The sequence below is a fragment of the Simochromis diagramma genome, unplaced genomic scaffold (assembly GCF_900408965.1).
Source record: "Simochromis diagramma unplaced genomic scaffold, fSimDia1.1 OVJJ01000343.1, whole genome shotgun sequence".
NCBI lineage: Eukaryota > Metazoa > Chordata > Actinopteri > Cichliformes > Cichlidae > Simochromis > Simochromis diagramma.
The window spans coordinates 6,080,090-6,103,441 of NW_024386831.1; the positions used below are offsets into that span (position 1 = coordinate 6,080,090).

At 41.0% G+C, this 23,352-nt stretch overlaps 1 protein-coding gene across 4 annotated transcripts in view; it reads left to right on the forward strand.

Moving 5' to 3' along the window:
• Positions 1-23,352, forward strand: part of hdac4 (histone deacetylase 4) — a 119,663-nt gene that overhangs the window by 9,705 nt on the left and 86,606 nt on the right. For all 4 annotated transcript variants that reach the window (XM_040027682.1, XM_040027681.1, XM_040027684.1 and 1 more), the window contains exon 2: positions 3,116-3,310. In XM_040027682.1, coding sequence (XP_039883616.1) covers positions 3,289-3,310 — 22 coding nt within the window. In that variant the 5' untranslated portion in view covers positions 3,116-3,288. The remainder of the gene's footprint in view (positions 1-3,115; positions 3,311-23,352) is intronic.

The window sequence follows — 23,352 nt, forward strand, 5'->3', positions numbered from 1 at the left end:
AGGGGTCTCTTAATTGTTGTTTACTGCTCACTATCCAACCACATGTTATTTTTATGCTATCGTGATTACTCCCGGCAGTGCTCAGAGTGCTTGGGAAATGAAGTCCATTAAGGGGTCCTGAGAGCTGTTTTCCTGTCAAGCGCCATGAAACGTTTCCAGATCCAAACTTGACTGCATGAGAATAATAAATCTTATCCAGACGAGTTAGCCGGTGAAAATGAGATGCTTGAAGAGATGCAGGTGATGTGTTTTATGGTGCCACAGTGCAGGAAAAAGAAATATCTGCAGTGTTGTACAAAGATCCATTTTTAATGGGATCCCCGTAGAGTAATTAAGATTCCAGGAGAAAAAAAATGAAGTCATGTGGAAGTAGCATCACAACTGACAACAGATCAGCTTTACAATCTGCAACTGGCTGGAGTCGGTAAAGGCCTGTCTTTGAGCTCCACGGTGTATGTGTTTGGCAACAGAGAGAGCAGGAGGAGAAAATGCCTAAAGTCACTGCTGTCACACTATAACAGACTGTAAAAGCACATTGTGTGTGTGTGTGTGTGCGCATGCGTGCGTGTGTGTGTGTGTGTGTGTGTGAGACAACTCGTCTGACAAAAATAGGTGGTTTGAGCTGAGAATAGCTCCACTGCCCTCCAGTTGGCACCCTGGCGACTTTTTCTGACACCCCATGCCTCAGCAAATCCATCAACACCCATTTTCGGTGTCCCTCACGGTCATCCAAGTGTCACCAGTGTACATGTAACTAAACACACACCCTTGTCAGGAATTCAGACTGACATCTAAACCTCTTCCATTGTTGTTTTGCCCCATGGCTTGAAAGATGCTATGAAGAGCACACTCAACGCAAAGAGTGGAAATACTGTGTTTTGACTTTTGTCATAGCAACACATTCATCTTTTTCTCAAAGTCACAAGTGGCAGTTATCCCATCAGTACTCTGACACTTTTTCCCCTCGCATTTGACGGCAATTAATAATCTGGTTTCTCAGATGATTTTGTTCTAGACTTAAGGGACCGTTATGGTGTTTATGGTAATTCCTGATAGCTGAGGTAAGAGCCTGGAGACTGTTGGCAGGAGTACGTTTCCATGAAGTTTTATTTTTCTGCGCAACAGAACTGAACGTAGGTATGTGACAGTAATTCAGTTTAGCAGCTTTAAAGAGCGAGCGAGTGTGTCTGTTTGAGAAAGAGAAGGGAGCGCAGACGCACTTTGCTGCGGCCGCCGTGGGGTTTAAACGGACTGATTGCAGCTCTCATTACCACATGTTTGTTTTCAGCTCTGCCGACACCTGTTAGACGTGACAGAGGTGAGTTTTAGTTTCTGCCGGTTAAAGTTGAAGAGCCAGAGGCCTCTCTGTGTGTTTGTTTGCGCACCGCTTGCAGTTTTGATTGCATAAGACACACAAACACCAGGCAGTATGAAAAGTTTTCTTCCCCTCTTTCTTCTGCTGTTGACTCAGAGGTGAGTCTAAGCCTTCATGAAGCCTCTGTTTGCATTTCATTTGGAGCTCTACTACAGCCTTTCATTTAGGCAGTGACTTTCCCAGGCCGACCATGCAAACTGTGGGAGCAAACACGGTAACAGCGTAACAGTAATAGATGTGATCAAATCTTAAAATGCTTGCAAAGGCGTGTGCCCCGGTAAGCTCTGATGCATAAATGTGAAAAATGCGGTGTATTATTGTTGCAGTGCTTAATCACCGATGTACACCTGCTCAATCTCTTTGCTGGGTGTGGCTCAGGCAGCGTTGTGATGACAGTTCTGATAGTGACTCGCATTACTCTGTAAACATGCTGTGATTTTAAGTAAAGCCAGATGGTTCAAATGAATCATTTTGATTTGATAAAAAAATAAACATCTTATACAACTTGCCGGTTTGCTTTCACTCCGTTTTCTTTCTTTTAGTCTCCGTTTTAAATTTGCTCGTGCACTGAAAGTTTGGAAGACCCACATGGACATGTTGTAGCCGCCTCCTGTCACTTGAGGGCAGTGTCAAAAATATGTGGACCAACCCGCCCTGTGGGCTACTCTTGTTGCTCTTTGCTGTGTTGTTGGTCCTTTGGTTTAGCCCCTGCTGTGGAGAAGAGATGCCAAAATATACAACAGAGTGTTAAAAATGAAAACGAATGTCCAGTCTGCCTTTTTTGTACTTTTTCCCTCTTCGTAGTTAGCCCCACTGTTGCTCCCTTGGCTGTTCAACCATCAGCATTGGAGAACATCAGTCCTGTAAGCCCACAAGCTGTTGTGGAAGTTCGTCTTCACAGCCCCTGCACAGACTGAATTCCCACTCCTGCTTTTCTCCACCAAATCCAAGCTGTCTAACACCTGCACTGCTGCCCTGAACTTTTCTCTGTATAACTGAGCCGAGTTTTATGTCAAAATGAAAATCTCCAAGCCAGTTGGATTGAATATTAAAGAGTATTTACTGAAGCAGCTCCCCAGAGCAAAGGCTGCGTGATGTCCGATTGTGAGAATGGAGAGGGTATTTGTCCGGGAAATTCTCTGCAAGCCATGTGTGTTGCCTGCCGAACACACTCTCACCTAAACTGAACTCTGTGTTTCCAGCATTGTTGCAGACCGTCTCCTGCTGTGTGCTGCATGTGAGAAAGTGCGACTCAGGACCGTGTCCTAACTTGATTCTTGCCACATTTTCTTCACCTTATATCTCACTTTTAGCAACAATTGTAATTGTAAGACTGTTTATAACAGATTTACAACAATTAGGAAGTTGCTGTTGAACATTAAACACTTGGCTTTGTTTTGTAACAGCAATAGCAGAAATTGCAGTGCAGTTTATTTTCTAATTGTCAGTGGTTTTCACCAACTATGTGTCAGAATGTCCTGGACAGTTTTGTGCAAGAGATTTAATTTAAATTGGGGCTGAAGAGAGGCAGAAACTTTGAACTGGGGTCATCAGTTCTTTGAAAGCTGGTTGGCATGCAGGGCTGTCTGTGCTTTGTTGCCTGTGCAGGGAGGAATAAATGAATGGCAAAAACCATAAACGTGTTTGTTTTAAGTTTGTTTAAAAATTTGGAGCATATTGCAGTGATAAATGAGCGCCTGCATGAAATCCCCCGCTTTTTTTTGTATCTCCTCCTCACAGGCTGTTTGGTGAAGCAGTCCAACGAGGTCTTCACCTGTGGCACAGTGTGATGAACCCATGTTCCTCTTTGGTCGAGCTGGGTAGCGAACGATGGTGACCACGACAGAGGCGCGCTGACGCCCTCGCTCCTCTCTTTCCACATCAAGTCTGCACGAGCAACAGCAGCCATAACAATGAGCTCTCACAGTTGCCAAGGTAAGAAATAAGAAATGTAAAATTTAAACACGGCAGTTTATTTTGAATAGATTTATAGCTGCTGTGTTATGGGAAAAGTATATATTCTTTTCCTCCTTAGCACAGGTCTGGATTTTCTATTTTACTTAACTGGACAAAAGGTCCATTGTGTCCTCACTTCCCATCAAGCTCTGCTTGTGTTGGTCATGTTCAGCAAATTGATTTCACAGGCATTTATTAATTGTTGCAGTACTAAAGATTCTGTGTGACACAATGTAGCTTGCTGGCATCACCTTCTATTCTTTTGAAAAGTGTTTGGAGAAATGGTTGAGTCCCTGCCAAAAGGCTTTTCAAAGGGGTTTGCGTCAGAGGGGATTCATGTCGTCACATTACGGGGAAAACTGGCACAGGCCAAAGATATTTACTGATTTCTTTCTTGGTCTTCTTCCTCTTTTTTTCTTTTTCTTAAATACGCTGCGTTATGCAAGTGATCGTTGGAGTGGGCCGTGTTTTCCTGTTTCATTTCCTTTTTATTTTGGTCATTTCTGTTCCCTGCTCATGCTCAGAGAATATGACATAAATTTAACTTAGCAGTTTTGGTTTTTTTCACATAATAAATCTGAATTGATGACGTTTCTCCAGTGTTTGGTTAAAGGAAGAGTTGTATTCGTCGCATGTTTTTCATTTCATTTGGGGAGGTGGAATTTTTACGTCACAGCTAACAATCTGCTGATGGACAAATCTTTTGAAAAACAAGTGTCAGCTGTTATGAAATGAAATAAAAAATAGGTGAGGGATGATTGTGTTTGCATTAGGCCAGAGCATTCATCCAGTGCCAGACGTTCCTTCTCTTTGGGGAGCTCAGAAATTAAGCTCTCATTGCTCAGTTTCACTTCATGTTAGCAGTTCATTTTCTCCTTGTCGTCCTTCAGTTTGTGCAGTTCTGGTAAAGCCTTTTTCCACGTATGACAGATCATCATTTCCTATTTTTTTCAGACCACCACTTAGAGGACTAAAGAGCCTTTTGTCTGACTTAAACTTGGGTGGCAAAGGCTGGCATGTTGACATGCTACTTGGCATTTTGGAACTGGGTTTATGGCCTTGGAGGCAGAGCTAGAACACACACACAGAAAAACTCTCTTATCCCTGCAAGACCTTCCCCTTCTGTCTACCCCCCCTCTCCCTGCCCTCGTCTCCTCTCTCCAGCAGCAGTAATCGGTGGCAGTCCTGGCTGAGGGGGATCTTGCGTCAATAAATCGTCATGCATAGCGACTCGCCGGCCTGGAACACAAACAGAGAGAGGGGCCGTCTGGTGCTGGAGGCCTTGTATAGCTGGTTAAAAAAGCTTTGAGACCTCTAGAGTCTAACCAGAAAAAATCCTGGATGTTGTATGCACTTGGGTCAGAGTGTATTGTGCAGTCTCAGTCTTGTTTTTGCCTCTTGGACTGGCCCCAGCCTCCTCTTCTGTGATGATATGGATGCTGCTGTTTAGTACTTATGCTTTATGTTTGCAGTCTGGACAGAATGTGTAAACAAAGCAGCCACAAACTTTGACAAAGTGAGACCAAGAAAACTCCCCGCTGGAGTTTTTTCTTGCCTTGAAACCATGAAATGCTGGCGGCATCTTAACGTGTCTGCTTCATGTCCGCAAAAGCACCTTAGTCACTTTAACGTAGTAGGTGTGATGACATTCTTGACTAACGTATCACTTTCAACATGACAACCACTTGCTTTAAAGTAACTGATAGCTGGAGCTCTGAAGATCGCTTTTTATGGTGTGGAGCTTCAGTGCTAATCAGCAGTGAGGCTTTAAGAGCCTTTAACCAGTTGGGGGAGATAAAATGATCGCAGCGTTGTTTAACAGACCATTCTCATGGTTAAAGGTGAGGTTAGTGCTGTTGTCTTAGGCTTAGTTGTGAGTAAAATAATCACTCGGCCCCAAATTTGAGAACCAGCAGCCTTACTGATAATTACACACGTGATCATTTTGGAGACTTCCACTAACCTCATACAACAGTCACCTGTACATAATAACATTTTACATCTAAAATTTCATTTCTAATTTACTGCAGACATAAATTGGCTTAAATTGTCGAGAAGGTAGAGACGTGTTTACGTCTCCTGCTACTCTGGCTTTCTCCCACAGTGCAAAGATATGCATGGGTTGGGTTAACTGCGAATTCTAAATCGCTAATTATTTAAATCTGTAGGTGTGAACATGAGTCCGTCTCACTTCCTGTGACGACGTAATAAAGTGAATCAAAAGCAGACCCACACTTCCTTTCTGTGAGACACACAAACACACACAAAATAAAAGAAGTGATCACAATAAAGGAATCGCACCTCCTCGGTCTTTTTTTAATTTAGACTGTTGGTTTATGGCAGATGGCTGTGAATTATTCATGTTTTTGGGATGACCACAGCCATGTGTAGATTTTATCCCAGAGATTATTCAGTATCAGGAAGGACGGCACAATAAGCGCCTCATAAATGATGCTGGAGTTGAAACCAGATAAGACTGTTTTGTTTTGTTTTCTCTACTGATCGAGACAGTGCGTTCTTCATGATCTTAATGATTTTTTTTTTTCCCCTTAGCTCTCGTCAATTTTGTCTGGTTCTAGCATTTCAGTAGTGGTGCTAATGTCGCAGTTTTAAACTAAAAATGCAGGGTTTCATTCTGTAGTCTTTCCTGGAGGGTCTGTTTCCTGTCAGAATATGAGATACGTGTTTAGGCCTTTGGGGTCAGCTCATTCCTCTAACAAAATTTAAGCCCAAGTATTAGATTTAAAGGTAATCAAAGGCAGCTGCTCTGCAGTTTACGCTCCTGCATTGGAAATAGGAGTAATTTTTAATTCTTTCACTTGCCCTTCCTTCTCCTCTGTCACTCTAATTTCTCAGTCTGTCTCGTTTTCTCTCTGGCTCCAGGTTTTAATCAGAAATTGTAATAAAGACTCTCAGTGGGAGCTATCAAAAGCTTGCAGTGGTGGATTAGAAGAGAGTGGCTAGCCTGGGCCAGGCCACTGCAAGTGAAGCATAATCTTCAAAAAGGGAGCTTAACACCTGCCGGTCCACGCCGATGATTCCTCATTTACAGAGGCCGGTGTCGCCGTATCGGAGAAGGCTCGGGTGTTAATTGATGGTTTAAGTCTGAACGTTTTGAAAGTTGTCTAAAGATGACTGAAGTCGACAGAGTCGAGAGGCAGAGTGAATTAAGCAGGAGCTCAATCAGAGGAAGTTATCAGGGAAGTCGAACACAGAGCGAGGTGGTTCAATTCATCTGGGCTTGATTGGAGCCGTGCACAGAGCAGCTACTGCTATCTAGTAAGAGCTGGAGGAGCACAACGGTACTCTCTCCTATCCGAGCCTGATTGCTGCATTCAAATCGCGCAGCGCGGTTATTGTTCTAATTTATCCTTGGCTCTGCAGAATATTTCTCAATGGAGTGATGGATTGGAGTGAGAGCTGAACCGGACTAAACAGAAGCATTTTTAGGAGAACAATGGGAGCTGCTGTGGAGAAATAAGATTACTGCTTCATGATTGTCTTCCCCTCTACAGTTTTCCAGACTATTCCATTCAAGTAGTCTCATTGTCAGATGAAACAAGCGTGCGGTGCAGCCTTCAGAAGAATTTATTAAGCATTCAGAGCTTTGCTGCTGCCGCTGCTGGAACAAGAAGCTCGGTACTGAATTGCGGTTTTGTGTTTTTTGTTATGCATAGTGTTCTTTCACGTAATTAAAGATCATTTCATAATTAGATTATTTTTAGGGCTGTTTTTGGTAGCAGTGACAATGTGGTAATGGATTTTTAACGTCCTCTCATACCCGGCCTTTTGTGTTGATTTTTTTTTTTTCTTTTCTTATTTAATCTTTCAGCAGCTGTGCTAGTAAACGAGGCTGTCCTGAAACTTAATACTTGCTGCATGTGACGTTGCTTTGTGGGGAAAAGAAATGAAATGACAGCATGCGCTGACCTTGTATGTAGTTATGGGGTTTTTCCCAGATGTCCGGTCTGGCATAAGTAGTGAAATGAAGAAAACGATTGACCTCTAAGATTAACCCGTAAGGCTTCACATCTAGAAGTGAAATGCAAGAGGGCCCCATTGTCTTTAAGACCTCTGCCCAGCAGAAAGCTCTGAAAAGAATATCCGTGTACTGCTGTATTTCCCATCTGGCTGTGGGATGAAGTCCGCTGAGTTCAGCAGGGGACAGCCGAGAAGAGGGAGGTGGGTCAGGTGGGTCTCTGAGGATGTAATCCTCCTGCTTCTATGAACAAAACAAAATCAAAAGTTCCAGCAGTTACACAATCCCTTTTAGGAAGGACTCGGTGCACCCTGGATCTCTCAGGGCAGAATGAACTTTTCCAGGCATTAATCCGAGGATAAGCCCCGAGTCCCTCTAACTCTGTGTGCCACGGCGTGCTAAAAATGCATGAAATACCCCACGGAGCCGCCACGCTCGCTATGATTGGCATTCCCCTGCAGATTTGTACTTGTGGCACCAATTTGGTGGTTTGAAAAAGCAGGTCTTGCCTTGCAGGAAAGTTGCTTTAAAAATAGAAACTGCGTGTTTCAGAAACAGTTGGGTGGTTTTGCAGCGACTCAGTTCCATAGATTAAGATTAACTGATAAGCAGTCATCCACTCAGACCACAGTCTAAACACTCTTATCTCAACCTCTGCCTCTTAAGGTTTTAATGCAGGTCTGATAAAACTGACATTTAACAAGGTTTCTATTTGCTTTGCTGATTAATGTCATGGATGATGAATAAACTTTTAGAAATGACTAATTCATTTAGCAGAGGAAGGTTTATTTTTAGATTGAAATGTTTTTAATGCTAAACCGATATTTAGAGACTGTCGCTGATATTAGAATACTCTCATACTTTTGTAAACTTGTTTGTAATAGTCTTGGTTTATCTAATGGAGCTTTTATTTTATTTTTAGTGGATCAATTATGATTTTTTTTTTCAGAAATATACTCTATTACAGTTATGCATATCAAACATGGTCAAGATATGTACGAGCAATCTCAGGGAGCTAAAAGCTCGGCTGTCAGACTCTAAATGCTTGCACTGCTTTATCAGTTGCTTAAAGTCCGTCTGTCAGTAATTTTTGAGGCTATTAAATACATAAAAAGGTTTGTATTCTTAATTATAGTGTGTAGTTACATTTTCCAGAAAACTGATGCATTCTCATGAGCTTGTAATTAATCTCTTAAAAATACATAGGAGCTGGGTTTGTAGTTTGTGGGAGCTATCATGTTGCCCCACCATATTTAAATGCAGTGGCTGGGACAGAGATTAATGCAAATAGTTGTGTTTCTCGTATGTAGCTAAAACTGACCACATACATGGAACACCAAAGGTGGAGGAGAAGAGAACTCAATGGCTAAAGGGCAACAACAGGTTATAAGCCAGCGGTCTCCAACCTTTTTTGCGCCATGGACCAGTTTATGCCTGACAATATTTTCACGGACCGGCCTTTAAGGTGTTGCGGATAAATACAACAAAATAAAACTAGTACCGGTACCGAAAAAAAGAAGATTTATTCATAACACACGTGAAAAGACCCAGGAAAACCAAGTTAACGATAAAAACGATAACAAAATAACGCTGAAAACCGATAGAAACCCTGAAAACCATACATTTCACACCTGAGCTTCAACTCTCGCGGCCCGGTACCAAACGACTCATGGACCGGTCCCAGTCCGAGGCCCGGGGGTTGGGGACCGCTGTTATAAGCTAACGGTGCCAGCTAGTATTATGCTCAGGTATCCTAAAAATCACACTTTAGCTCCCACAGTTTGATTACATCCTCACATCATATGAGAGTTTATTCACTTAGCGTCAGAGCCCAACAATGTTACGTTCACTTTAAAGACAGTTTTATTAACGCTGGCTAACAGCAGCTAATGGGGACTAACAGCAGCTAACTGAGGCTAATGGCAGATAACAGCAGCGCTTATTGACAGAAAACAGCATATTGCCATCAAAACATCACTCATCGACTTCTTTCACAAAGTTTAAATGTGGATGTTTGTCACCAGAAATTGAGAGCTGAGGTATAAAATGATCGCTTCAAATGTTTTGTTTGTGAGAAACAGCCAATCGGATGAAGGTAGGGGTTAAAGGGAAGAGAAGGTGTATATTTAGAGATTCAGGATATGACTAATAATGATTTTTGTAATGTGAATCTTGCATGGAAGAATACCAAAACTATGGAACTGGAAATGAGTGTAGCACATGCCCTTTAAATTATTATTTTTTTTCCCCTCTGTGTTTGTGGAACTTTTGACTGTTCTTGTCTTCTCATTGTGATACTCCCCAAACAATCTGATCCTGGTTAACATCATTTAAAGTAGCAGCTTAATCTTCAGAGTTTTGCTAGCTGACATCATTTCACGGCATCTTATTCATGATTAATTCACAGAAACCTCCTTCTCTCTCATTCCTTTCCTCTGTGAGAAGATAATGTCTCTATCAGCACCAGCCAGCAGCAGTAGGGCGTTGTGCCACGATTCTGCCATGTGACGGCTCTACTTTGAGTGGGGCCTTGGTGCTTCTAGCCTGCTCAGAAGGTCATAATGGAAACAAACTGGCCCTAAACCTTCCTGCCTGTTGCTTTTACTGAACAGTACTACAAACCAACCCATTCCAAGAGGGACTTGACATTTTTTTAAGCAGCACTACTCAACCAGTTCTCCAGTTAACTGATGAAATTCAGTCTGCAGCAAGAGATGATTCCTAATATGGCACAAGTGACTTTGTTGAGGTAGAGGAAGACGATTTCAGACGTGGAGGTTTCTGGCTTTATAACTCAGATTCATCTGGGGAAATCAAGGTTGTTTAAGTGAGTGTATTATGTTCCTCCTTCTGAACCGTGCGCTCACCAAGCCTTTTGAACTCCTACTGCTCCAATGGAGCTGCTCAGCTGCCAAGAGTCGACTCCTGTGGTTGCACTTGGCAGCTTGCATGTGTGAATGTGTGCAATCTGAAGCCTTTTTTTGAGACATACTGGCTTCTTATTAAGTATGTCTTAAATAAATAGCAGGTAAGATTGCTTTTCATAAAATTTCTTCCGTATGACATTGCAATGATGTTGCTGGTCAAATTAAAAGCAAAGCTATATTTAGATATCTTGTTTCCATTGCCATTTGTGTGTGTGTGTGTGTGTGTTCCATCTTTTAATGTAATATAAAAAACAGATCTTTGTGGAATGGAAAGATCCTCGATTTGTGATATTTTTGTTAGCATCAAGCTGCTTGTTGGCTGTAGCGCACAAAGCCACAGTAGTGCTGCTGCATTATCTGTGTTTTGGATAAACACACTTGCTATTTTGGATGTGGAGTGATACATGAGTGGGTGGTTGATATGCAAAATGTCAAGTTTATGTTTTCAGGTATATTTAACCGCACAGAGTGAACTGAGTGAACATTAAGGCTACGTTCACACAGAGTGACCTGTGAACTTTTAAAGAGTCAGATAAAGATGAAAACGCAACCTTAGTCCGATCATTGGCGAGCTGAGGGGAAAAATGGGAGGAAGACACTTTGACATTAGACTGGTGTGTCACTGCTTGATTTCATATGCTATAACAGCATTTTAAAATGTATTACACTAATGATATTAAGCTGTCTTCTCTTCTCATCTTTGGTCAACTGCCACTGATTTCACTATATGAAATGAAATTATATTGGCTGTGGTTAATCTGGCTATAACTTGGAATAGAAACTGAACTCTTGGGTGCTGTCTGGTTGTGTTTTAGTGCTCTAGGTTGAGTTGATAATGATAATTCAGAAAGAACAATGGATTGGCTGATTTTTTTTTATTTTTTTTTATTGATTTATTTGATGAAGTCCTACTTTTAAAAGCAGAACCTCATCAAGAGCAGCAATATCTTGTTCAGCATTTCTTGACCAAACAGCAGAAATGACAAATAACGCAAAATATTGCTCTTATGAAATATATTCCAACAGGCGATCTTTGAAAACTTTAGCCAAGTCTTTGTGAAGCAACAACTGGCTTCCTAACGTGATAGAAGTGGGATTTTCTTTTTTTTACTTAGGTTAAGACAGGAAGCTTTGGTGTCTCGGACTAGCCACAGCCCAGTTTTCATCCAAATATATTATCATAAACTCATAAGATCGTAAAACTCTGCATTATCTAGCATACCCATATCACCAGAGGCTACATGAAGCCTTTACTCTGGGGAACAAGGAAACTTCCTGAATTAATCTATGCGAGATCACCGAGTTCAGCCACACTCGTCATCAGTCAAATTGCATGTAAATGAGGTTTGTCGTCCTCCCACTTTGTAATTTACCAGATTTCTCTTACATCCATTACCACAGCGTAGCACGCTCATTTCTCCAGCTTTCAGAGGCAGCAGCCTATTAGATGAATGAAGCAGCAAGAGTCTGCTTAGACTTGGTGTTGGCTAGATAAATGAGCTGGTATAAATGCACTAGTTGGGTAAGAAATATGACTCGCTGTGACCCGTGGGTTTGGAAGCTTGTTAACTGGAGTTAACTCCAACTCTGAGAAAGATTTTAGTTTATGAAAGGTGTATTTGCATATATCGAATATAAGGACTTTTCTCTTGCTCCTCTGCTGTAGCTCAGTGAAATGTCACTGATTGTTGAGCTCATGCTAAACTATCTCCTCTTTGTCAGGCCGACGATGCTTTTGTCTTTGTGTCTGCGTCTATCAGGCTCTCTGTCATTCTCACACGATTGCAACGGGAGCTAAAACTCTATTAATGAGCATCCGTGCAATGACAAGCCACTCGGCAAGCATTTCAATGCAGAGGAAGATGCTGACACAACATGTAACACACACAAACACCGCTTCTTCCGTGGGAATGTTTATTTGACCTGACAAAGATGCACACTCAGAGGATTTTTTGGTGGGACTGAACAGTTGGTTAAAACAGAAACTAACACTTGGACAGTGAAGACTGCTGTGGGTGTTGGAAAGTTAAATATGCAGGTGTTTTAAGGATTTTAAGAGGGCATTTCTGGGTTCCGATGCTGTGACTTGTCCTTCTTCTAAAATATTTTATTTTTGAACCATTGGAGATCATTGGTGTTCATTGGAGATGTCACTTGGATGAGTGACATAATGTTTCTCCCACTGAAAACGCGGCGTTCAGATGAACAGAATCAACCTTTAGGCATTTCCTTTGTTGAGCATGGTCCAAGACAGATCTATCGAGAGCTGTGCAGAGCAGCTCATCCTTTCAAGATTGAAATATTTGACATGTAAGACATTTGAACCTAATATGAAAAGTAATTCCTCCTTTATCATTAGGCTAACCATATTCATCTAAATTCGCTCTAATGAAGTAATCACAAGTTTATGTTAGTGCAGGGTGCCTTGAGGATTATTAGTGGCAGGGCTAAAAAACAAAACAAAAAAACAGGGAAATATGCTTTTGATCTATTTATAGGCCCTATTACTAGACACCAGTTATCCACCCTCCCCAGTGTTTTCCTCTCCCACAACTGTATTTTATTTGGAGAACAAAGGACATTTTGTTGGGAGCACAGATCTAATGGAGCTCTTATTCCTTTTTGTTCACACCAGAAACACACAGTAGGCTCATACCAAAACATAAACAAGCCACATCAGAGCCCAGTCCCACTGCCGTCTTCGCGGTGGTAGTTTTCCATCATAGAATTGATTTAATTGCACTGCCAGCACCTTTGAATACCGCTTTAAGGTCCAGGTGCACAGTGTTGCTCTGGTCTCACCCCGATGATGTTATGAGCTTGGTGTTATGTCTTTATAGGCGGATCAAGGCAGCCTGTTGCATTACTCAGTGAGGTGAAGCCCTGTAATAATGTTGGCAGCAATCTAAAAGCAGCCCTAGATTACAGTGCCTGAATGACATCATTACTCAGCCTTAGTTGCCGGCAAAGTGTCACTTAATGTGCTGCAGGTAAGACAGATGGCTACAAATATTTGCACACGGTGAATCATAGATTCTTAACCATTTTCTGGCTTTCATGTGTTGTTGTTGTTGTAGATATGTATATGTTTGTTTAAATATCCAAATAAAGGTCAGGGCCAGATAGACTTTAAAAGTCTTTAAAAACGTACATTTGCTCCTAGAAACTTGTGGTCATTTGGAAATCTTCTAGAGCTTCCTGATAAAATAGTTTTGGTCCTGAGCTCTTAATTAGAAGATGTAAGGCTGTACTTACTTTTGCACATGACTGCAAACTTTCTGTGAAAATTTCTTTATTATGTGACGTAGGGCTGTTCATATAACGATATAAAAACGTCTATCGCTTCATTTTACGCTATCGTTTGTTTTGTGGTGTCGCAAAATAAACTGTTTACGGCAATATTTTTTCATCGTTTTGATGGTCACTGTAGTGGCTGTATTCATTTCCTAAAGTTCTCTCTTTCTCTTATATTTAATATAACCACACTACAGACGGACAAGCGCCTGTTTTTATGCGTTGTCGTTAGCAACAACGCCGGTAAAACCATCGCGTGTCCGCTGGTTTAGTTTCCACAAACCTTTCACAATAAAGCTCAAGATCCTGTTGAGACTTTTCAGAATAAATTGAATCACGTGAAAGAGTATGCAGAGTGTTTACGGATGAGAAGCAAAAAAGAGCCGTCAGGTGCTAAAAAATAAACCTTAGACTCAAACGTTAGAACAGGCTTATACTCACAAAGAAAACGGCGGGCGTCACAGCTTATGTCTAAAAATGTATAGTTTAAAGCATCGGTTAAAACACTCAACCCCAGGTACACGACGCCCAGCTGGAAACACTTCACGCAAGTCGAGCTGCCCGAGATTCACCACATTTACAGAAAATGTTACATTTTTGTGATTTATATCGTTACCGGGACGATAGATGTCTTATATCGGGATATGAGATTTTGGTCATATCGCACAGCCCTAATGTGACGACGCATTCGTCCTTAAAGTTGTTAGATGTGACGATTTGGTGCCCTGGATTGTGTGGCGTTGGAAATACATTTCCTAAAATGGGTTTGAACCAATAACCTTTTATCCCCTAGATGACATTCAGAGGCAGTCTACTAATATTCAGGTCAGAGAAAATAGACAGCTTTCCATCTCTGCTGGCAAAGGTCAGGCTGGACACAGGCCTCCGCTATTGAAGGCCCTTTTGTTGCGACCACAACAAACAAGCAAGCCATTCTCAGCTCTGTGCTGGTGTAATTATACTGCATAAAAACAAGCGTGACGATTTTAATTGTAATTAGAGGGGGAAAATTGGTGAAGGGACTGAGCCAACGGTAAGCAACGCACGTTAGTGTGTCGGTGTGGGTCTATTAGTATTTGAGGACGTACTCCTTGTGTTTTTGCCCCGGGCAAGCACAGTCACAGGCCCTTTCATTTTTCCCTTTTATGTGAATAATGAATCCATCGCAGCTGACACTTATTGAAATGGTGCTTCAAAATCAAGCGGTCAAAGGCTGTAATCGTAGCATGTTTAGTCATACTGTGGTTAGAGCAATGACTGTATAAAAGATGGACGACGCGACACCGCCTCCTACCATTGTGCAAAAATGAAGCCAAAATATCCCGCTTGTGGAGGCTGCCATCTTGCAAATTTGGAGCCAGAGTCTGCGCAGTAGTGACTTGAGGTGGAGCGACTGTGTAACGCTCCCGCCATCACACCCGCTGGACGTGACCGCAAACACGCCCCTCTACACTTTTACGTAGCCCGGTGGCTCGAGTTTTTTGCTGGTTTACCACGACTGACGACTCGTTTAATTAAGATGTCACTGTTATTAAAAAAAAAAAAAGAAACACAGCTTATCATCTTATAGTTCTAAAATCACTCTGTTGTTGATTCGTTCGCTAGATTAGCCGCTAGCATACGCACTGTGTTGGAGGCTTGTTGCTAGCTAGTTAGCGATGCTACACACCTGTTACTCTAATAGTCCGTGTTATTGAAGGGTTCAGCACTTCTTGTGTTTTTTTTTTTTGTTTTGTTTTAAATCCATTTTTAGACAGTGATGAGATCAGCTGCACACTCTACAGAGGCCCAGAGTTACTGTTAATATCAAAAATATAACGCTGTCCTTTGAGATTTTAACATAAGACTGTGAGTGTAATGGATCTGAAACTGTTTAAATCTCTACATCCTGGTAACATGGAAACTTTAAAAACATCAGCAGAACGTTTCAGTAGTGTAGTCTAATTTGTTCTTTTCATTTAATAATAGAGTCCATATTATATCAACAGCTACATTCACCCTGGAGAGAAACTAGTGAGGGAGACCATGAGGACTAAGCTGGGTTTCCTGGGTCCAGAGGTTTGGAGAAACTTCTTCCCTTTCTTTCATCACAGCTGTCCTGTGCCAGAGGTTCTGTTGACCCACTGAAAGAGGCATCATTTAAGAAACAATAGGAACACTGAAGCTCATGGCATTGATCAAGCAGGACTCATGATCTTCACCAGCAGCTCCCTCACAGGGAAATCTTCAGCACTCTTCCGTAGGCCCGCCCCAGAAGATGGATAAACCCAGCATTTCATGAACACTGTGATGGAGACCTTTGCTTTGTGTAATGTTATAAATACTCGGATACTCCCTTGAGGCTCCAGGCTTTTACATAAAGATATTATTAGGGCTGCTCGATTATGGCAAAAATGATAATCACGATTATTTTCACTGAAATTGAGATCACGATTATTTGACGATATTTATTTAACCCTTTAAGACCTACCATGGAACCAAGTCCGCCAGAGCTTATATTATTTTTTTTACATGCTGTAGTCCCATTTATGGGAGCATTTCAAGTTGCTATACATCAATACAACTGTTATAGCCCATATTTTAATAATATGTATGTATTAAGTCCATAGTAACTACATTAATTGCAAAAAAGTGCAATAAACTAGAAAAAAATTGAAAATCGTTTTTGTTTTGTTTTTTTACATATATATTTCTACTTGGAGTAATTTAAGAGGTTTATCCCTCAAAACTTTAAATACAAAAAAGTTGCAAAAAATAGTTTACAACAACAGGAAATTTTGAGTGTCTTCATAGTTTTATTTTGGAGATACAGCAATTTTTATATACTGCAGGAAAAACGAAAAAAACAATCCTATGATGCAAATTTGCAAAGAAAACAGCATGTGCATCAAAATAAACTATTTCCAGCAGTGCAATTCGAGTTCTAAGCATCCCAGAAACTATTCAGAAAAGTCAAACATGACTTATAAAAACACCAGTATAGGCTTTTAAGGCCTACAAGTAAAAAAAACTAAATTTTCTGCGAAAATGACGTCACTTCCTGTTTCGGGCAGGAAATGCGATAGTTCGTGTTGACGTCTTTTTCAATGTGGGAAGTGTTACGAACAGCTGATCGGATCGGCAAAGCGTGTTTCTGGAATATTATGTTTTTGTTCCTGCAAGCGCTTTTTATGCAATTTTTGCAAAGCTTTATGTGGAAGGAAACCGTGACCGAGGACAAGCTGATGGCATAAGATGTAAGTACAACTCCTCTGGTTTCATATGGAAAAAAATTTATTGCGCTAGCTTAGCGGGATTTAAAAATAGTTACACAAAACGGAGCTTGCTGCTCTGACCGGTTTTAAAGGGTTAACAATAACAATGTATTGAATAATGACTTTTAAAAAATAATATAAAATAGTGTGCAAATACTGATAACAGTGCAAATGTTTGCAATATAAGAAATAAATGAAAAATGTAAACATCTACGTTTAGTGAACTTTGCAGTGTTGCTCTGTGGTGCAGCTACTACACCGTAGCAAAGTTTACACACTGTGTCTACTTGATCCACGTCTGACTCCGCGAACCCATAATGTTTCCACACCACTGAAGTTTTTTTTACCTCTTTTCAACCAACGGCAGTCACTCTTCTCTCCAAATAACTTCTGCTTAGCTTTCCGAGCTTCCGGGTCCTCTTAATTGTTGTGACGCGTGTTCGAAATGCAGAGAGGTGCGCTCGATTTGCCACACGGAGCAGCGCGAGAGTAAAGCATGAGGGAGGGGCTAATAATTGGCTCAGTCATTTTTAATGATCGGTGAAAACCCAGATCGTAATCGTGATTAAAATTCGATTAATTTAGCAGCCCTAGATATTATATTTAGTCCTGTAGAAAGTTATATATTTAAAAATATGATCCTCTCTGGTTACTCTGGTATGAATAACTCTGCATCACTTTATGGTAAATAACACTATCTACAAAAAACTGTGAAAGAACTCCAGATCACAAGTTTGTAGTTAAACATACAAGTGATGACCTTTGACCTTCATCAGGTTTTATTTAATTGTGTTAGAGAAAATCTCATATGCTCTTCATGCAGCTGAGTACATCAAGTGTTTAAAACGGAAGCTGTGCAGGTCTGAGATCAGCAGCTTTGTGAAACACCAAACTGAGGTCCTGTTAATGCTGATATATAAGTGACACAGTTACATGAGTGATTGATCCTTTTGGGTTTTTTTTTTTGTCTTTAACTTTATCAATAAAACAGCTGCAGCCTTCACTACAGCACATGTGGTATTTTAACCTTTGCACTGTTTTCATCAGTTCATTTTGCAGTTAACATGTGAACATGTTGGATGATCTGTCTGCTGTCACTGGGTGGTGCTGAGGTCTGAATCTGAGGGCAGCTCCTGTAATCACAAAGAGAACAGAATCATCAAACTCAAATATAAATTTTATCCCTCAAAATTGAAATAAAGCTGATTCTTCTGTCCTCACACACTCAGGATCTGAAGTTCTTCTCTTACATTTTTTTTCAGTATTACAGTACACTACAGTACTTTAATCCATAGTTCCTGATTAATGAGGAGTTACTGAAGTACAAGCTTTAAAAAAAAAAAAAAAAAAAAAAAAGGGTTATTGTCTTTACAGATGTGGCAAGAGACTGAAAACATGTTGTTTACACATATTTAATATTCAGCTCTGCACAGGAGCTGAAGCAGAGTGCAGCCTGTTGTTTTTACAGTATAATACTTGTAACTACAGGGGTCCAACAAAGAATGGCCACGCATCATACTGATGTCTTCGGAAATTTATTTCTCTCTCTCTCTCTCACTCTTATTGTCTTCAGACACCGTGAAAACTGAAGAAACACAAAGTTTACAACATAAATGTTTTGAGCTTATCAGTCTCTCATATCAGTGTCCATAAACAGTCTTGTGCAAGCAGAACAGAAAAAATGCACAATAATGGATATCACAAAAATGTCCTCTCATTACCAGTGTAGAACACGTATGCAACATTATACAAACAATATACATGAAACCATACCGTGTGCGCCTCTTGGACCACATGCAGAATAACATTAACGCTGAGGCTGTAGATGCATCTGTAGCCATGTATCCATGCTAGCTCCACAATGCCATGGTTGTGCTCTCAACCAAACTCTGGTCATGTGACAATTACAAACTTTACCTCATACAAACTTTACAGCACTTTACATATTTAACAAACCCATAATTTGTAATCACATATTTTAGACATGTTTTTTTTAATTAATGTTAAACTTTTATCATCTTATCTTATAAATAAATGAACTAAATTAAGCACGAATCTATCACAGAAACATGAAATAACCAACTTTATTTTAACTGTCTCAGGGACAGTTACAATACTTGTAATAAAAGTACAGTAACGTTAATTAGTGACTGAGTAGCCCGGGGCGTTTCTCTTGATTTCTTTAGTCAGGGTAAATTCATTCACCTGCACAGCTAAACGAACCCTGACAGCCGAGTGCTCATTTTAGCTAGCTAAGGTCTCAGGAGCTAGCTAAGGACGGTAGTTACGGAGTAGCTTACAAACACATTTAACTTACCGAAAAAGTGCAGCGGGGCCTCGGGTCCTTCAGTCGGGTAGTCCAGATTACTGAAGAACACCTCAGGCTGTCAGGTTAAAACACTCGGTCGTGTTTTCGTAGCGTAAGCGCTGGGCATCCTCTCAGAGCCTACGCTCTATCTGCTATTCCCGGACAGAGATACGCAAGTTTCTCCGTGACGGCAGCTGCCAGTCAAAGCTGCTATGATGACGTTTCACCCCCAATTTAACATCACCGCGGTAGGAATTAGAATCAAACTTATGGGAGAGGAGACCCCTTGGACATAAATCAGAGTGATGAGAACTATTGAAAACAAAAGAAAGAATCTTTTTCCAAAGATTCTATCTAAGGAGAATAAATGTATTTTAATCTGACCCCAGTCCCATCCGCTAACATGGAGGAGGCGGGGTTTATGACCTATACTGCAGCCAGACACCAGCGGGCGATAGAGACGTTTTGGCTTCATTTTTTGGGGTGCCGTGGCATTGTCCATCTTTTATACAGTCATTGGGTTAGAGTGAGAGTGTTCAGAGAGGTCTTTCTACCTTTATTCAACCAGTTGTTCATTGGTATTGGTACATTCTAACATTTCATCGTGAGCGTGTTTTCTTTCTGTCATAAAATCTGTAGTGGACTGAGGTGAACTAGTTGTTAAGTTGGTGTTGTGCATGGACACATAGGGAATAGTCAGTCATTCACTACATTGTGTATTTTGGGACCAGATCCAGCGGTAAGGCAGCACTTTTATCAAGCGCACGTTGGCAGTACGATTGATTAAAGATGTCTGATAGCGGGAGAAACTGGAGCGCCCAGATGAGACTAGAGCCAGCTCTTGGCAATAGTGGGAAGGAAAACTCCCTTTTAGCTTAGATTCTTAACCATTTTCTGGCTTCCATGTGTTGTTATTGTTGTTTGTTGTTGTAGATATGTATATATTTGTTTAAATATCCAAATAAAGGTCAGGGCCAGATAGACTTTAAAAGACTTTAAAAACGTACATTTGCTCCTAGAAACTTGTGGTCATTTGGAAATCTTCTAGAGCTTCCTGATAAAATATTTTTCTAAGGTTTTATGGACTGATGACATGAGAGTGAGTCTTGATGGGCCAGATGGATGGGCCCGTGGCTGGATTGGTAAAGGGCAGAGAGCTCCAGTCCGATTCAGACGCCAGCAAGGTGGAGGTGGAGTACTGGTTTGGGCTGGTATCATCAAAGATGAGCTTGTGGGGCCTTTTCGGGTTGAGGATGGAGTCAAGCTCAACTCCCAGTCCTGCTGCCAGTTTCTGGAAGACACCTTCTTCAAGCAGTGGTACAGGAAGAAGTCTGCATCCTTCAAGAAAAACATGATTTTCATGCAGGACAATGCTCCATCACACGCGTCCAAGTACTCCACAGCGTGGCTGGCAAGAAAGGGTATAAAAGAAGAAAAATTAATGACATGGCCTCCTTGTTCACCTGATCTGAACCCCACTTGAGAACCTGTGGTCCATCATCAAATGTGAGATTTACAAGGAGGGAAAACAGTACACCTCTCTGAACAGTGTCTGGGAGGCTGTGGTTGCTGCTGCACGCAATGTTGATGGTGAACAGATCAAAACACTGACAGAATCCATGGATGGCAGGCTTTTGAGTGTCCTTGCAAAGAAAGGTGGCTATATTGGTCGCTGATTTGTTTTTGTTTTGTTTTTGAATGTCAGAAATGTATATTTGTGAATGTGGAGATGTTATATTGGTTTCACTGGTAAAAATAAATAATTGAAATGGGTATATATTTGTTTTTTGTTAAGTTGCCTAATAATTATGCACAGTAATAGTCACCTGCACACACAGATATCCCCCTAAAATAGCTAAAACTAAAAACAAACTTAAAACTACTTCCAAAAACATTCAGCTTTGATATTAATGAGTTTTTTGGGTTCATTGAGAACATGGTTGTTGTTCAATAATAACATTATTCCTCAAAAATACAACTATCAACTATCATCAGACGTGGTACCGTGCACGATGGCCAAACATCAACACTTTGGTCTCGTCTGTTAAAACGACATAGTTCTAGAAGTCTTCTGGTTTGACCTGATGCAACCTTGCAAAACTAAGCTGTGATGCTATCGTCTTTTATTAGACAGAAGAATCTTTCTCATTGCAACAATTGCAAACAAGCTATATGTTCAGTCTTTTTTTTTTTTTTTTTTTTTAAACATCGTATTGTCATGAATTTTAACCTGCTGATTTTCTGCTTTTGCAGAGTTGATCATACGTGGTAATAACCAGTTAATAAAGTGATTTATTAGCAGCACCAGGCTGCTGCTCACACTCTTAATTAGAAGATGTAAGGCTGTACTTACTTTTGCACATGGCTGCAAACTTTCTGTGAAAATTTCTTTATCATGTGACGTAGGGCTGTTCATATAACGATATAAAAACGTCTATCGCTTCATTTTACGCTATCGTTTGTTTTGTGGTGTCACAAAATAAACGGTTTACGGCAATATTTTTTCACCGTTTTGATGGTCACTGTAGTGGCTATATTAATTTCTTAAAGGTCTCTCTTTCTCTTATATTTAATATAACCACACTACAGACGGACAAGCGCCTGTTTTTATGCGTTGTCGTTAGCAACAACGCCGGTAAAACCATCGCGTGTCCGCTGGCTAAGTTTCCACAGACCTTTCACAATAAAGCTCAAGATCCTGTTGAGACTTTTCAAAATAAACTGAATCACGTGAAAGAGTATGCAGAGTGTGAGATTTTGGTCATATCGCACAGCCCTAATGTGACGACGCATTCGTCCTTAAAGTTGTTAGATGTGACGATTTGGTGTCCTGGATTGTGTGGCGTTGGAAATACATTTCCTAAAATGGGTTTGAACCAATAACCTTTTATCCCCTAGATGACATTCAGAGGCAATCTACTAATATTCAGGTCAGAGAAAATAGACAGCTTTCCATCTCTGCTGGCAAAGGTCAGGCTGGACACAGGCCTCCGCTATTGAAGGCCCTTTTGTTGCGACCACAACAAACAAGCAAGCCATTCTCAGCTCTGTGCTGGTGTAATTATGCTGCATAAAAACAAGCGTGACGATTTTAATTGTAATTAGAGGGGGAAAATTGGTGAAGGGACTGAGCCAACGGTAAGCAACGCACGTTAGTGTGTCGGTGTGGGTCTATTAGTATTTGAGGACGTACTCCTTGTGTTTTTGCCCCGGGCAAGCACAGTCACAGGCCCTTTCATTTTTTCCTTTTATGTGAATAATGAATCCATCGCGGCTGACACTTATTGAAATGGTGCTTCAAAATCAAGCGGTCAAAGGCTGTAATCGTAGCATGTTTAGTCATACTGTGGTTAGAGTGAGAGTGTTCAGAGAGGTCTTTCTACCTTTATTCAGCCAGTTGTTCATTGGTATTGGTACATTCTAACATTTCATCGTGAGCGTGTTTTCTTTCTGTCATAAAATCTGTAGTGGACTGAGGTGAACTAGTTGTTAAGTTGGTGTTGTGCATGGACACACGGGGAATAGTCAGTCATTCACTACATTGTGTATTTTGGGACCAGATCCAGCGGTAAGGCAGCACTTTTATCAAGCGCACGTTGGCAGTACGATTGATTAAAGATGTCTGATAGTGGGAGAAACTGGAGCGCCCAGATGAGACTAGAGACAGCTCTTGGCAATAGTGGGAAGGAAAACTCCCTTTTAGCAGGAAGAAACATTCTCCAAAACCAGGCTCGGGGGGGGCAAGCATCTGCTGCCATGTAAAGAGAAGTCAGGGGAAGTAGTCAAGGTTTATAGTTCTGGACAGATGCAGATATTTCAGTTTAGACCAAAGTAGTAAGAGAATGACGCCTGTGCTGACCCCCTTACAACAGGACTACCGGAAAAGTCTCTCGTAAGCAGTTTTGGAGCGATGGCACATTTTCAAACCATGGAGTATATTTACTTGGTTTAAGGCACAATAACACCTAATGAAATTGAAAGGAAACAAACTATCCTAAATGGCTGTGTGTGTAGTTTTCTGTCAGTATACAAAATAGACCATGAGATAGGTTTAAGGTCCTACTGCATCACCTTACAATGAACATGTTCTTAAAGCTGTGTGTAAAACTCAGCTTGTGTTTCCATGGGATTGTATTTTCTCCTCCTTGCCACAGACAAAGCATGATCTTACTCAACCCACCCCCTCCCCCACATCCCCACATTTGCTTCAGTCAAACGATTTATGTCTAATTACCGGGTATAAGCTCTCCACTTCCTCT